The sequence below is a fragment of the Salmo salar genome, chromosome ssa06 (assembly GCF_905237065.1).
Source record: "Salmo salar chromosome ssa06, Ssal_v3.1, whole genome shotgun sequence".
NCBI lineage: Eukaryota > Metazoa > Chordata > Actinopteri > Salmoniformes > Salmonidae > Salmo > Salmo salar.
The window spans coordinates 34,357,981-34,373,856 of record NC_059447.1 but is presented as its reverse complement, the minus strand read 5'-3'; the positions used below and the strand labels follow the sequence as shown (position 1 = coordinate 34,373,856).

The window sequence follows — 15,876 nt, the reverse complement described above, 5'->3', positions numbered from 1 at the left end:
ATCTCAGATTTCATACAGATCCAGCAGCAATGTAATGAGGGGTCTATATATTTAGATCAGTGGGAGTTGAGGTCAGAGACCAGACTGCTGTCCCCACCTCCATTACAAACAACAGGCCCCTACTGTAGTGACCTTCAGTGGGGTGTCAATGAGCAGCAGCAGCTCTCTGCTGCTGACCTGTGACATGCCAAAACAATGGATCTTCATGCTTTTTCTCATATTACCAATCACACACTTGATGTGAAGTTTATGCTCCGTATGAGACAAACAAACCCAAAACATTCTGAGGTATTTCATATTAAAAGCACATCCACCTGCTTTTATAAATCATTTACAACCCTACTACTGATAGACTTGGGACACAGGAGTCTACATTTCCGTCTAGAACAGACTCCCTCAGTGTTGTTAAGCTCCATACAATCCCCTCAATTCTGAATTGTGTGGCACTTTGCAATTCAAACACTGCCATTACACCCCACTACAGACCTAGTGGTGTGACAGAGTGCTAGTGGGTGAGGTCTGCATATCTCACCGATGCCCTCTGAGATAGGGCCCATCAGGCAAAAACACTAGGACTTATCATCTCCCCCACACTAACACTCCATAGGGGATGGGTAGAGAAGAGAGAGAATGTTGCATGGTGAGAAATAAATGGCAAAGGAAATAAGAACAACATACTGTAGACCTTTTCAACTGTCAAAACAGTAACGCGTTCTAGCTACCACACCATGGCATGCTGTCACGTCCTGACCGTAGAGAGCCTTTTTATTTCTCTATTTGGTTAGGTCAGGGTGTGATTTGGGTGGGTATTCTAGATTATATATTTCTATGTTGGCCTGATATGGTTCCCAATCAGAGGCAGCTGTCTTTCGTTGTCTCTGATTGGGGATCATACTTAGGCAGCCCTTTTTCCCACCTGCGATTGTGGGATCTTGTTTTTGTTAGGTACTGTGTAGCCTGCAGAACTTTATGTTCGTTTTTTTTTGTATTTTGTTGTTTTGACGGTGTTCATTTTTAATAAAGGAAAAATGTTTGCCTACCACTCTGCACCTTGGTCTCCTTCTTACGACGGACGTAACACATGCCTATCTCAGCAAACCCAAGCTGCCACGCCCTCTCTTACACAAATACCACTAACCTCACCATATCCTCTCACTTCCAGACAAACTAGTTGTCAGACAGTCAGTGGTCTAAATAATAGCTGATAATAGGTGCTCCACTCTTTAGATTCATGACTAATCATGTAAAGCACATACTGTACCAACGTGTCAGTCCATCCCATGCATCTGCCTTATTGCCCACAGCTCCGACAGAGCTGGGAGCTGGGATCCTTCCCTCCTTCCCTCTGTTGATTTGTAGGGGAAAGCCACATTTTCACTTGAGCCTCTTCTCTCTCCCATATTGTACAGAAGTATTTGTGTGTGCCTATGTATATTCTAGCTCAATTATGTCATTTGCGCTTGTGTGTGTGTGTGTGTGTGTGTGTGTGTGTGTGTGTGTGTGTGTGTGTGTGTGTGTGTCTGCACACACACTGGATATCCTCCTATTCTTCTTGGCTGGAGACTCCCATGGCAATAGCAATAGGAATCCATTCTCCACGGATGCTAGGACAGCTGTGCAGATACTGAATGAGACTCAGTTGGTTTGGGCTTTTCTGCATGCAGCTTGAGATAAAAACTACATTGTACTTAATTCAAATCTATATTCCCTCTTGCCAAAATACATCCAATTCATCCAGTCTTTGTCTTCCCCATCACACAGTGTACTGAATTCTACATAAAATAGACAGACATTTTTTGGAGATACAACAGTGCCCCCCCATCATGGACTTACAAAGTCTGATGGAAAATGTTCCAAAAACATTTATCAACAAAACCTTGAAACGTCCTTTAAATATTCTTGATATGTTCATTAAATGTTAACAAGTCGGGGCATCTCTAGGTCCAGGACACAGTACCTCCTCCCTGAGGATTAGATAACAGCACCAGCCACCAGCCAGCCCATATCTGTGATTACAGAGACCAGGGCTTTGCCACCTCATTGTTTATGGCTGTTTGAATTTGCCAACTCCACCACCAACCAACCACCAAAGGAGACTTGAGGCTGCCGGTGGTGGTGGTGGTGGTGGTGGTGGTGGTGGCCTGGTAGGAATGAATAAGTAAAGGAAACACAATGTCCCTGTGAACGTCTGGCATTCTGGCCTGCCAGTGTCCCCATTACATGATGGGGAAAAGAGCCACCCGCTGCCACGAGACACCTACAGGGCCAATAGGGGACTCCGGTTTCACCGTTCACCGGTCCCGAGTGGCTCAGTTGGTAGAGCATGGTGTTTGCAATGCCAGGGTTGTGGGTTCGATTCCCACGGGGGACCAGTACGGAGAAAAAAAAAATGAAATGCATGCATTCACTACTGTAAGTCGCTCTGGATAAGAGCGTCTGCTAAATGACTAAAATGTAAATGTAACTCCAACCTTCAACTAGGGATAGAGGAGGAGAACATAATAAAGTTCACATGTCCATTAAATTCATTACTGTCTGGAACACAGGGTTATTTTTCTACTGGCTCACTCCAATGGCTATATTCCACACCAATCAGAAAAGCACTATCAGACTACATACATTCATTGCATCATTCTGATTGGCTTCACTGCAGGGCAGGGGGATTGCTCTCCGCACAACTGAACTCAAGCACAGTAATATTATAATTCAATATGTCCGCCATAGAAATTCTATAAAAGGCATGAAGGCCTAATTTTCTTCCCACTGCAATTCTGTGTTTTGGAGCACTACACTTTGGGTATTTGTTTTTGCCCCATAGATTAACCACAGTCAGTGCTGTCTGAGTGCCTCTTAAAAATCTGTATAAAACATAATTGCCATTCAGCCTAAAAACTGTGGATCCTGTAACATAGGCTAATCCAGTGATAACCACACAGCGGCCTAATCGCATTCAGACATAGGACGGAAGGTTCTGGTGTGTTCATGTGTGTTTGTTTGTGTGTGTGTGTGTGTGTGTGTGTGTGTGTGTGTGTGTGTGTGTGTGTGTGTGTGTGTGTGTGTGTGTGTGTGTGTGTGTGTGTGTGTGTGTGTGTGTGTGTGTGTGTGTGTGTGTGTGTGTGTGTGTGTCTGTGGTTGGGGAGTGCATGGGGCTGTTTGTATGAGTGTGTATCTTTAATTCAAAAAATCCAACATTTCTGTTTATTCAGACTGTAGTTCCATCAGATTTTAATCCCCTGAACAGCTGTTCTAACTCATTTTCCAGGCCTGGGGAGAGAAAGGGGCGAGGACAGGAGGAGGGGGAGAGGAGGAGGAGGGAGGAGGGGGAGGAGAGGTTAGAGTAGGGGAGGGGTGAGGAGAGGAGAGGTTGGAAGGAGAGGAGAGGAGAGGAGAGGGGGGAGGAGAGGAGAGGAGAGGAGAGGAGAGAGGAGAGGAGAGGAGAGGAGAGGAGAGGAGAGGAGAGGAGAGGAGAGGAGAGGAGAGGAGAGGAGAGGAGAGGAGAGGAGAGGAGAGGAGAGGGGTATGGGTGAGGAGAGGTTGGAAGGAGAGGGGTGAGGAGAGGAGGAGGAGGGAGTGGAGGAGGGGAGAGGAGAGGAGGAGGGGTATGGGTGAGGAGTGGTTGGAAGGAGAGTGGTGAGGGGGGAGGTTTATTTGGAAGGAGAGTGGTGAGGAGGAGGAGGACGGAGTGGAGAGGAGAGGAGGAGGGAGTGGAGGAGGGGAGAGGAGAGGAGAGGAGGGGTATGGGTGAGGAGAGTTTGGAAGGAGAGTGGTGAGGAGGAGGAGGATGGAGTGGAGGAGGGGAGAGGAGAGGAGAGGAGAGGAGGGGTATGGGTGAGGAGTGGTTGGAAGGAGAGTGGTGAGGAGGAGGAGGAGGGAGTGGAGGAGGGGAGAGGAGAGGAGGAGGGGTATGGGTGATGAGAGGTTGGAAGGAGAGTGGTGAGGAGGAGGAGGATGGAGTGGAGGAGAGGAGAGGAGGGGTATGGGTGATTAGAGGTTGGAAGGAGAGTGGTGAGGAGGAGGAGGATGGAGTGGAGGAGAGGAGAGGAGGGGTATGGGTGAGGAGAGGTTGGAAGGAGAGTGGTGAGGAGGAGGAGGAGGGAGTGGAGGAGAGGAGAGGAGGGGTATGGGTGAGGAGTGGTTGGAAGGAGAGTGGTGAGGAGGAGGAGGATGGAGTGGAGGAGAGGAGAGGAGAGGAGGGGTATGGGTGATGAGAGTTTGGAAGGCCACCTCACAAAATGTCTACATGGAGGTTTCAGTGGAATATGTTTTATTCAAAACACCATGCCTGTTAACAACTGATAATGACATAGACAAATATAATCTATCTTCATGCAGCAACACACAGTAATACATACTCACTTAGACCTAACATAATTTTGGATAATTTAGGCACGTGATTAAGCCACAAATGTAGCCATGAAGGTAATTAAGACAAAGGTAAATTATTTAATGATCTGCAATACAAAGATGACTTTCACCAAGAAATATGTTCCTTAGGACTAAATTGTTTCTAAATTCTACAAATATTTGTTTAGTCTTTCTGTCTCAAATATGCATGCAAATAATGGGTTAACGGTAAAACATTTTGGGTTTGCCACTCAAGGGTTAATTGCATGAAAATGGGAAAAGCAAGATACATTTCCAAGGCAACAAGATAGCAAATTTTAGATGACATCGTGAAATTATGTGACTTACTTTTGCTAAACATTAGGCCAATCTGCTTGAATAGACGGCTAGTAGGCTACTTTCGGCCAATCGGTGCTACAAACTGCAGAAATTAGGCCCATTACAAAACTGTATTAAATAGCCATCTTGTTCTTTCACCGCAGTTAACTTTTGGTTTATGTATGTTAAGCTTTTTAAATAACTTAGCAGGACTTCAGGCCGACAGCAAAAGTAATTGACTAGCAGTGAGTTGTCGAAAAAAACGGGCCAATATATGTTTGGGCCTTGTGCCTATACCTTGACTGATTTTCAAGAATGTACGAACGTGTGGGAAATACAGTTAGCAAATGATGCTTCCTTTCAATAAGATGAACGTTTTTTAATTTTGAGCATTTAAAAAAAAAGTTATATGGGCTACAACAACCTATGGTAACAATGCCTAATAAAATGTATATAACACACATTAAAATATATATGCCTTAAAATAAATAATAGGGCAACACTTACCACTAATGGGTTGTTTAGAAGGTGAGTAGTGCAATACTTTAGTGTCGCGAGGGTGTTAAGAGGTGTGAAAAGCATTCCCGCGCAGGGGTCACCGTCCCGCGAGCAGGAGAGCAAAGAGAAGAGGATGTTAAAATGTCGTACGAGTAAGAATAGTATAGGGTGATCACATTTTATTTATTGTATAAACTTTTGAGCATAAACAAAATCATTAGCATAAAGTGGCTTAGGCAAATGCGAAAAGAAAATGGTTATGACCTGGTGCGCTTTATGGGAACAAGCCAAGCATGCCAAGCTTCCGTGTTATAGCCTAACAATAGTCTATGCCTAATAATGACTATAACAACAACAACAATAACAATGTCATTTGTATTTGTCAATATCACGGATACTCCACTGTGTAGAGAAGAAAAGTGTTGAATTCTGCTTTACTGATCTCAAACTATTTTGGGTTCCATGTAGAATCCTCTGTGAAAAGGGTTCTAAATGCAACTCAAAGGTACCTGGAACCAGAAGGGTTCTTCAAAAGTTTCTCGACAGCCGAATAACCCTTTCAGGTTCTAGATAGCACCTTTTTTTCTATTCCGATAATGGTGTCTAATAACTCAGTCAATAGCCTATATCAGCCAGCCACACAACACGGTGAATTTGGTATAGTCTATTTCCATACCTACTGTAGATACCTTTGGTATGGGCTTACATTGTAATGTTTATAACATCATAAAACAAGTATGCTTACTAAAAACGGACCTCTGAATGCTTTACATAATTTGCCTCCATTACACCCCATCCATCTCGCCACTCTCCAGAAAGGCTTTTACCACTGTTAATAATTTATTCGATTGTTTATATTGTGTTGCCATATCCGAGGTCCAAACTCGTTTTTTAAATTATTAACCTTAATTAAATAAACAAAAATGTGAGTCTACATCTGCAGACAAGAGACACATCAGAAGTGAAGGGAATGCAGGAGGCTTGGGCTGGGCAGAGAGGCGCAAGCTCCACGCACGCTGGACGAGTGCAATGCACAAAGCTGTTCTCTTGTTGAATATCTCCCTAAAATGCATGAACATACCAAACTCTATATAGTCAATGTATAGCTTTAAATAATATATTTATATAGTTTATCCAGTCCAAATGATTTAGCCTATAGGCTTTTTTCTGCATATGTGCAGCACGTGCAGAATGTGCAGTCAGTTCTGTTGTCAAAATAATCTCTGGCTTTATCAAGATTCATTTTCTTTTCATACTGCCGTATAAATGCTTTAGTAAAATACAACATTGATCAATTCCAGAAACCCTGTAAATAAATATGCATTAACAAATTAGGCCTACCGCAAAATCTCAATGATAAACTGTCGGAGAGAAAAGTTCGAGTCTATATAGAGATTCCTCTCTGTGCATCTGATAAAGTCCCATTCCACCATTTCTAAATATGTGGGCCTATTTTCTTTCTCAGTTGCATTTCATTTAGACTCGTGTGGCCTAAAAAGTACAAGACACTCTCTTCCAATAGATATCCACTTCTAAAAAAGTATTCAAATCAGCTTTGTCTTGCTTCTGTCAATCAGGGAGTAGAACAGAGAACAACATATGATCATTCTACAGTTTTAAATGGAAACAGACTACTGGCCGTGCCCGCAACTGAGAAAAACACCATCTCTGCTTCTGTAACAGGAGTCAGAGGCATGGAAGTAAAATTGTTTTAATAAAACACTGTAAAATCAGGAATGAACTACGCATCACATAGGCCTTGGCAGTCTACTGTCCAGTGAAACCAAGGGATAAACAAGTTTGCTTTATAGGAATAGATTTCCAACAGATTTGCCACCGGTTAGGAGAGTCATAGAATTGCAGATCATTTCAACAATCATTCTATTTTGGACGCAGAAAAAGACATGGCTTTTTAAAGAATCCATAAACTAACAAAAAATCTACATAAAAATCATAGAAAGAAGAAAAGCAAACCACTAAAATGTTTTTGCAGAAGCAGGAATATATTGATGCAGAGAGTTAAATGATGGGTGCCTCACGATTCAGTTTAGTCCAAGGAACTTTGTTGGTTTATATTATGAGGGTTTATATTGCTAAAATATGTTAAATATTTCGGTCAGTGGGCTCAAAACCCCCTGTTGTATGTCACATTTATCTGTGAACATATACTGTTGACAGTACAACTTCAAGCAGAGCTTTCTCTGGTGCTTCCCTCCAAGTTACTTTGCCAAGCTAAGGAAAATTCCAGTTCCAAGAGTAATGATATTGCAGCTAAGTCATAAATGAGTAGTTACTGAACCTCATATATTTAGGGTTCTTGGTGAGTCAAAAAAAGTTAAGCAATGATGTGTGACATTTGGCCATTTTAGAATCGAGCCTGACCTTAAATCACTGTTCATTTGACAGAGAAGTTATAGGACTATTACTAATACACATGATGTTTTCAAAGTAAACACATCCATAAACTAAATAACTAACTGTTTAAGTTATCTTATGACTGTGCAATGCACTTTTTTGATACAATCCATTGACCACATCTCTGCAAAAGTTACAACAGCCACTATAATACTTGTTAATACTCTCTATCCTCAAGGACAAATAGACTATCATTTCATAAAATAGAAAAAGAGAAGCTTTATATACATTTCCCCCCCCAAAAAAACTTGTCTTGAATTCTTGATTTAAAAAAAGATCATGTAGATTCTGAAACTGTTACCTGATCAACTCTCCAGTTTTAACCAATAAAATATATCAAAACAGATTTTACCATTAATGAGCATATCAAACAATAATTGATTTATTACATTATACAGCAAGAGATTCTATATTGCTTAACAAAAGTACATTTTATTTAGGTAGGACCTTATCAATTACCAATTAGTGCCAATAAGCTGTTCAACTCATAAGCTATTCTTATCTGCCCAACTGTCCTCAGAAATGTGGAATATTGCATGTGGAAGTATCAGAGTAATTCCCTATTGAATATGAGTGAACTTTACAATGTATGGTGTATGTATACCAAATATACCAGGTGTTAGGGTCTGGACATGCACTGTATAGTTGAAAGTAGGTTATACATTTTGGGAAACGCAGCACAGAGTAAAACATTAGAGGTAGGTTTCTTATTCAAAGTTATTGAATATTTCTTGGCTGTAAATTGTGGGATGGTTGTTTTACTATGAACAGAAATGGTCAAGAGTTTATAATAGCAGATTAAATACAGTATTTGTGCTAGGTACAGTGGACCAGAGTCACTAAAATAAGTTAACATCAACTGGGCATGACCAGAACCTTGAAAATAATCCTTATGGCGCATATATGCAGTGAGATACTCGTGCGTAAAATAGTCTATACATTATATTCCCGACCATTTACTTTCACTAAATACGTACGTTAAATTAATCAGAATCGAGCACGGTTGACAAGTGTAGGCTACTGTAGAACTGGCGGGAGGACACACCGACCCAGATTCAACCGTTAGCGGATAAAGCTTTTTGACGGCCACGCTTCCACATATAGCCTCTCTCACTGCCAAGCGTTTGCGAGATCAACATTTTGGAAAATGTCAATGTAAGACCATCACATGCAACACTAAACTTCAGTCCAGTTGTCTACACTCACTCCTTTCTCCTCCACTTCTCCCCTCCTTTTATATTAAATAGATTCGGGAGGAGCGCCATTTTCTCTCCAAAACCATGTGCAATGAAACGCATAAGAAAGCCCTGCGAAGAAATGCCATCTAAGAAGAAAAAGTGTCAGCGATACAAGGTAAATACTATCAGAAAGGAACAGAGAGTAACAAATAAGCTCAAATTCAACTATTACATAGTTGCAAATGGTGGGAGCACTAATCTAACCCGCAACACCGACTGTATACTAAGCAATAACAATGAAATAATGGTATTTACCTGTGTCAAGCAGTACGGGGAGTACATGGTTATTTTTAGAAATGAAAATTGGAGAGCTTATTTAAATTGGATGGAAGTTCGCTGTAGTGCTGCATTGCAATCGCTCGCCGTCCTGTTTCGCTCACTCCATGCTGTACTGTAACCCCGCCTAGAAGGCTGAAAGTGAAAACTTACACAAACTTTTGGGGAAAAAAAGTTTTGTCTCCCACCCTCTTCCATGGATTCTCCTGTCGTGCGCACAGATATTTTTTGGGGGGGATTGATCAGGGGCGACGGTGTTTGCTATTCAACATAATATCATTAACATGAATCTCTCAATTTCGTAAATCATGCGGTGGCAAACTCCTGCTTAATCCGGTCGTTTCAGCTCATACTCAGTAACCATACATAATGCCAATACACCGCTCTCTTTCTTTAGGGTAACAAGTATGTTATTACGAGGGTTAAATGAATAGGAACGCTGAATGCGTACTATCCAGCGTTTTATCAATACGACGTGTAGAGTAGCTTATATCCTAAAAGAGAAGGTCAAATGCTTTACAGAAGGTCCGCCAGTCTGAGCATTGTATTTTGCAATGAGCTAAACATTTTCTATAGCTACGATGTGATTTTGTTTTGATGTGTTTTCTATGAAATATTATTCTAGGCTTATTAGGCCTACCAGCTAGTAAAGTCCATACAAGCATAAGAATGTGATCGCTGTAAGGTCAAAGGTGATGCTTCATATGGGACCTATGTCCGAAAATAAAGACATATAATGTTGATAAATAATGACTTGATATTAAGAGATTGACTTAAAATATTGGAAATGTCATTTGTTTTCCATCTGAGAAACGAGAAGGTAGCCGAAATATTTAATGAGATTGGAATAGAACGACACTGGGATCTTGGTTTGGATTCATTTTATCTAGATCCATGTAAATTTTACTCTAGCTATGTAAATTAATGGGTTTACCTACAATAGTATTACATTGTTATTACACTACAGTTACACTGCCTCTGCATAAATTAGTTTGTGAAACAAATGTAAAAAAATATTTGTCAGTGTCCTGCACGTTTTGTGTTACTTCTATTGGTTTCTGCCCCCTGATACAAAGGCACTTTCAGCATCTTGCCTGAATTTCAGTGTACACCTCCAGCCCAGGCCGATGCACAAGCACACCTGCAGCCCAGGCCGATGCACAAGTAAGACATTTAATTGCAGAGTGTATAGAACACTATCAGACATCAGATCCAGCCTGAAAGCTGTAACAGCGACTGCAGTTGAAACAGCAGAGCCACACTGTTGGTCTGGCTTGGGACATTTACTACAATGAAGTTGACTTGAAAATGAAAAACAGCCCAACCTGAGGACTGCTGGATAAGAACATACTGTATGCTACCAAAACAAGATAGTGTCCCAAGGAAGGAGGAGTGTATTAGAAAACACAGAATATTGGTCATACTGAGAACAATTTACAGAGGCATATACCCTCTCACAGACAAAATCTCTCTCTCTCTCAATTCAATTCATTTCAAAGGGCTTTATTGGCATGCGAAACATATGTTTACATTACGCGCACACACACACACACACACACACACACACACACACACACACACACACACACACACACACACACACACACACCCTTTTTACAAAGTAATAAAACAAGTTTTGGACCAGGTCCTAAGTGTAGTATAGGGTTTGGTGGAGGTAAAGTCATTGTGGAGCTGAAATGTTGATCTGACAACTGGAGTCCCTCAGATTTATGAGGCCTACTGCTTGTGCATTTACACCGCAAGCCTCTGCAGGAGAAACAAAGAGATCTGGGCTCTGTGTGGCCAATTATACTGCACACAACCAGGGGAGCCAGAGACTGAGGGAGGGAGAGATATAGAGAGAGACAGAGAGGGAGGGATGGAGGGAAGGAGGGAGGGGAAAGTGTGTGGTCAGGGGGTTGTGCAGACCACATAACTGTAACCTCCCCTTCTCACCACACAAGGTCATGCTCACAGCATTCCATACCAGTTAATTCCATCCGTGAATATGAAATGACTGAAATGACAAACGTTACCTTGATATTTTGAAATGTATATATCAAAATAAATTCTGATAAGCACTAACTTTCAGATTGACAAACATACACATAATTTGGGCAGTTGTGTAACAGCAGGTGGAATGAATCCTGTTCCTAAGTTGTAGTCTCTGTCTAACTCAGTGTATTCATGGAAGTTCTCTCTTTCTCTCTCTCTTTCTCTCTCTCTTTCTCTCTCTCTTTCTCGCTTTCTGTCTCTCTGTCTCTGAAGTCATCAAAAGCACACAGGACCACAAAAGTGAAAGGTTACAGAGAGTGGGTTCGAAGGGGATCAAAACTGTTTTCCTCCTTTATAGAGTTGAGTTGACTGCAACACACGCAAACACTCATCCAGCATCGCTCCTTAAATGAGCCCCACATTTAGTGGTCTATGGGAGTAAATCGCTCATTAAGTAACACATGGTAGAGCCATATGCTATGGTTGTTGAGTCTCTCCTTTCACACGCTGCAATATACATATTTGCTGTGCTACAACACTCATTGTGGTAAAGTCAATCATGGATTTGCTGTTATAATGAAGTACTGTAGCAGCAGTATCTGCAAGGGTTGTTTTGTATACCACGAACACACAGAATCTATGGAACAACTCAAATATAAGTTAAGCACAGAATTCACAGGGTTCAAAGTTTGTGCTCTAAGATTAGGATTCCCAACCAACTACTCCCTCATATATGAAGACCAAATGGACAGACAGAGGATTCTGAGGTAGCTGGAGTGGTGATGTGTGATGGTAGCCATGCGATGTGTGTGGCCTAACCTCCCTATGAGGAGGTGAGTACAGATACCCTTCTCTGGATGGCCTTGAACTCACTGGCCCTGATATCTAATATGGTCATATTAATGCTTCTCCCCTCTCCAACTTCTACACCAACCATGATACTCAATTACCTCCCATTATGGCTCATTTCTGTACCCTGGGACACACAATACACTGTAGCAACCCAGATTCTCTATAACTTGGCAAAAGGCTTTAGCTGGAAACAAAGAGTAGAAAAATGTCTCCCACCTCATTAACAATCACATTTTCAGTCATCCACAGACTCCCACTTCCCCCATCCCACAATTCTCTTTTTATTACCATTTCATTTCAGGCCGATCGCTGTAAATCCAATGCGCTCGCTGGGTGGAATTTTTAACGCTGCATGTTTTTTTCAACTGTTTCTAGTTTTCTAGTTTTTTTGTTGTTGTCATTTTTTCATTTTATACAACTCTGCATGCTGCACATTATCGTTATCATTTTCTTTCCCACGAGGGAAGGGTGCTTCGGCGGAGTTGCAAGGCCCTTTTCTCAAAGTGTGTGTGGACATAATGATTGTAATGGTTTGCAGCTGAGGAAAGGGAGCTGTGAGTGACATTATGATTGTGGTACAATTACCAAGAGCATGAAAGCAGACCATCAGTCAGAATAATGACTAATGACTCAAATAACACATTAAATAATCATAATAATAACAATAATAATGCATACCCTGTAGGAATCTGATACTACAAAGCATTCAGGCATCCCAGGACCTCTGGAGGGGACTTCATTCACCAGAAAGGTTTCGGTGGCCTGAAACGTAACACAGCAGTCATTCATAGTATCAATGCATTTACCATCCTCTAAACAACTCCTTAACAAATACAGCACACAACACAACATCATTTTAATTAGAATAATAATAACATTATTATAATATTATTGCCTTTAATGTATTTACGATTTCTTATTTCTTCTTCTTATTATTGTTCTTATAATTGTAATTTTTACTATTGTTATTAATACTGGTTAAAAATGATGTGCCAATTACAGTTCAGTCAAGCAATATCAGCATCCTGTACCGAATCTCTAATTGAAAATCCCTACCCCTCTTATACTCACACACAAAGCATGATTCATAATGTGCACTAGCCAACTCATAAACGATGCAGGCCTGAACTCCGATGCTAGCAACAGAATGGAGACCAGACCGTTTCAGCTGCTTTTGGATCACACCACACAATACACAATGACACAATGGCATTTCCTGTCCCTGGTTGTCACCTGGTGACTTCTCCCACAGCGGTGACTGATTCAGCACAAAACATTCACACGGGGCATACATTCACTGATCGATGCAGCAAAGGTATTTTTCTAAGTGTTGTTTCCATTCAGCACAGTTCATTTGTATGCTGTGGAACACACCAGCTGGGCCTTGAGCGCTGAATGAGTATCCATTCCAATTCTGCCGTCAATTGAGGCAGGCCAGCCCAGACAACATAGCTGGGAGGAAACCTTGATATGGAGAACTGGGGGAAAAAATCCTATTTTCCAGAACCTTAAATCCTGATTTCTCAAGTTTCACAAAACAGGAACAAACACTGTTCGAAGCCGAATGCATGCTACTCTTAACTTGTACCTGGAAAACATACACTATATACACTAAAAACAGACATTAACACACACACACACACAGAGAAAACACAGGAACAATACTTGAAGGAATACTTACACACAGACACATGCACAAACACACAACACTATAATAAGTCCCAGACTTTGTCTAACCAAACTGCGGCTAGAAACACAGGCTATTCATATCCCACCCAATGAGAGGTTAGCACTCTTGTCTTTTCCCTTTCCCTTTTAACACTGAAGGGGCATCTGTGCCTGTGTGTGTGCCTGTGTGTGTGTGTTTGTGTACGCTGTATAAACTAATCATTTAATGCTAATCCATTGCTTACTTTTGTATGTTTACTCTTCAAGTTAGATTTCCGAATAAGAAATGTGAGTGCAAGTCATCCAAAAGAACCGAAAACTCAAATTAGACGATTCATGGCGTTCGGCTTCAACAACCATGTTCGTACCGGCCACCATTAATATATATGGAGGAGAACAGAGTGAAAACATAAAAGAGTTGTTCTATTACAACAAATGCTCTTTCTCAGCTCTTCAAAGGTTGTTTTAAGACCAAGGTTCATCTGTAGTATGTCCTTTACTCTCCTAATGGACATAGGCATATCGTCCTAACAAAGGCATTTACAGTAGTAGTCCTGCTTGCCACATATTGGCTATTTCTGTGATAATGATACCATTCTCTTCATCAGAGAAAGAGGCTTATTCTCAGGCCTGAAGGTGTTACAGTACTAAAAGCGGTTGGGTTGACCAGTGGTTTGCTGAAAGGAGGGAGGAAGGAAGGGATGGAAGGATGAAGGGATAGCAGAGTAAAACCTCTCTCTCTCTCTCTGCTGCATGGATTGCCTTCACACTTGAAAAGGGGCATCATTTGTTTGAGGCGGCACTGATTGTTTGATGTAGCTCCCTGTAGCACTGGCCCCTTTTTCCCTTTTCTCTCTGTTTTTATGGAGCATGTTGTCAATTATATATTCCACCCTTTTGCTATATATATGCAACATATGCCTGATCCATATGGCCAGCCTTGAGCGAAAATAGTAGACCTCACTTAATTAACACTTAAAAAGCGACAAAAAAATGATTTGATGTCTGTGATTGAGTGACCTAGATGGGCTGTTTTACAGAATTCAAATGTTCATCAAATGCAATTGTTTAGTGAACAGTGAATGCTCAATTTAACTGTGTGGGTTTGACCAGCAACTAAAACAAAGGCAGAAATGCTATATTTTCCATGCCGCAGACACACAATCTCTCTCATCAAAATGATATACAGTTAGGTCCATAATTTTTGGCACCCTGAGCTATATTGCAAGGTAACATTTTGAGGAAATTATTTTATTTTATACTAATTACTCAGAGAAAGACATTTAGTTTAACAAGTAATAAAAAATCTCAAAATGATAGGGGTCAAAATGATTGGCACTCCTGTTTTCAATACTCCAGCACCCTCCTCTTGCGAGGATAACGACACTGAGCCTTTTTCTAAAATGTTTTATGAGATGGAGAACACGTTGGGAGGGATCTTAGACCATTCCTTCATACAGGATCTTTCCAGATCCTTGTTATCCTTCGTCTGCTCTTATGGACTGTCCTCTTCAATTCAAAACCACAGGTTTCCAATGGGGTTCAAGTCCAGACACTGAGATGGCCATTGCAAAATATTGATTTTATGGTAAATTAACCATTTCTTTGAGGATTTTGATTAGTTCTTGGGGTCATTGTCTTAATGCAATATCCACTTGAGGCTACCGGGTTTTGGCTAAAATGTACTGGTACTGGTAAAGTTCATGGTGCTGTTGACCTTAACAAGGGCCCCAGGCCCAATGGTAGCAAAATAGCACCATAACATTAAAGATCCACCACCATATTTTACTGTAGGCATGAGGTTCATTTTTGCATATGCTTTTGTTTTTCAATGCCAAACCCACCACTGGTGTGTGGCCAAAGACCTCTATTGACATGTCATTTGATCATACCCACTGGGCACAGACGTCAGTTCAACTTCTAGTTTCAACAACAAAAAAATCCCTCATTTCATTGGATTTAGGTTAAAGGTTTTGGGGAAAAATATGAAATTCCCTTACGTTGATGACTTTTTGCAAATTCAATCAGTTTTCCATATTGATTCAACTCACCACATTTAATTATTTTGTTTAAATGACGTGGAAACAACATTGATTCAACCAGTTTTTGCCTAGTGGGTAGCATCAAACTGGAGTTTGTTAAACGGCATTGGCACTTGGATTAGAACCGGGTTCTATGGTCAGATGACATGACATTGCAATGGCCATCTCAGTGTCTGGACTTGAACCCCATTGGAAATCTGTGGTTTGAATTGAAGAGGGCAGTCCATAAG

General features: G+C 41.1%; 1 protein-coding gene across 7 annotated transcripts in view; it reads right to left on the bottom strand.

Annotated features, from left to right (window-relative positions):
• The window catches only part of LOC106601192 (nuclear factor I/Xb), a 138,870-nt gene that overhangs the window by 117,296 nt on the left and 5,698 nt on the right, over nucleotides 1–15,876 (bottom strand). For 3 of the 7 annotated variants that reach the window (XM_045720384.1, XM_045720382.1, XM_045720393.1), the window contains exon 2: nucleotides 12,615–12,698. The exons of 1 other annotated variant lie outside the window; for it this stretch is intronic. In XM_045720384.1, coding sequence (XP_045576340.1) covers nucleotides 12,615–12,698 — 84 coding nt within the window. Of the gene's footprint in view, nucleotides 1–5,169; nucleotides 5,206–9,068; nucleotides 9,284–12,614; nucleotides 12,699–15,876 lie in introns of those variants that run through there. 3 more of the 7 variants (XM_045720381.1, XM_045720383.1, XM_045720386.1) reach the window with 3 other exon arrangements.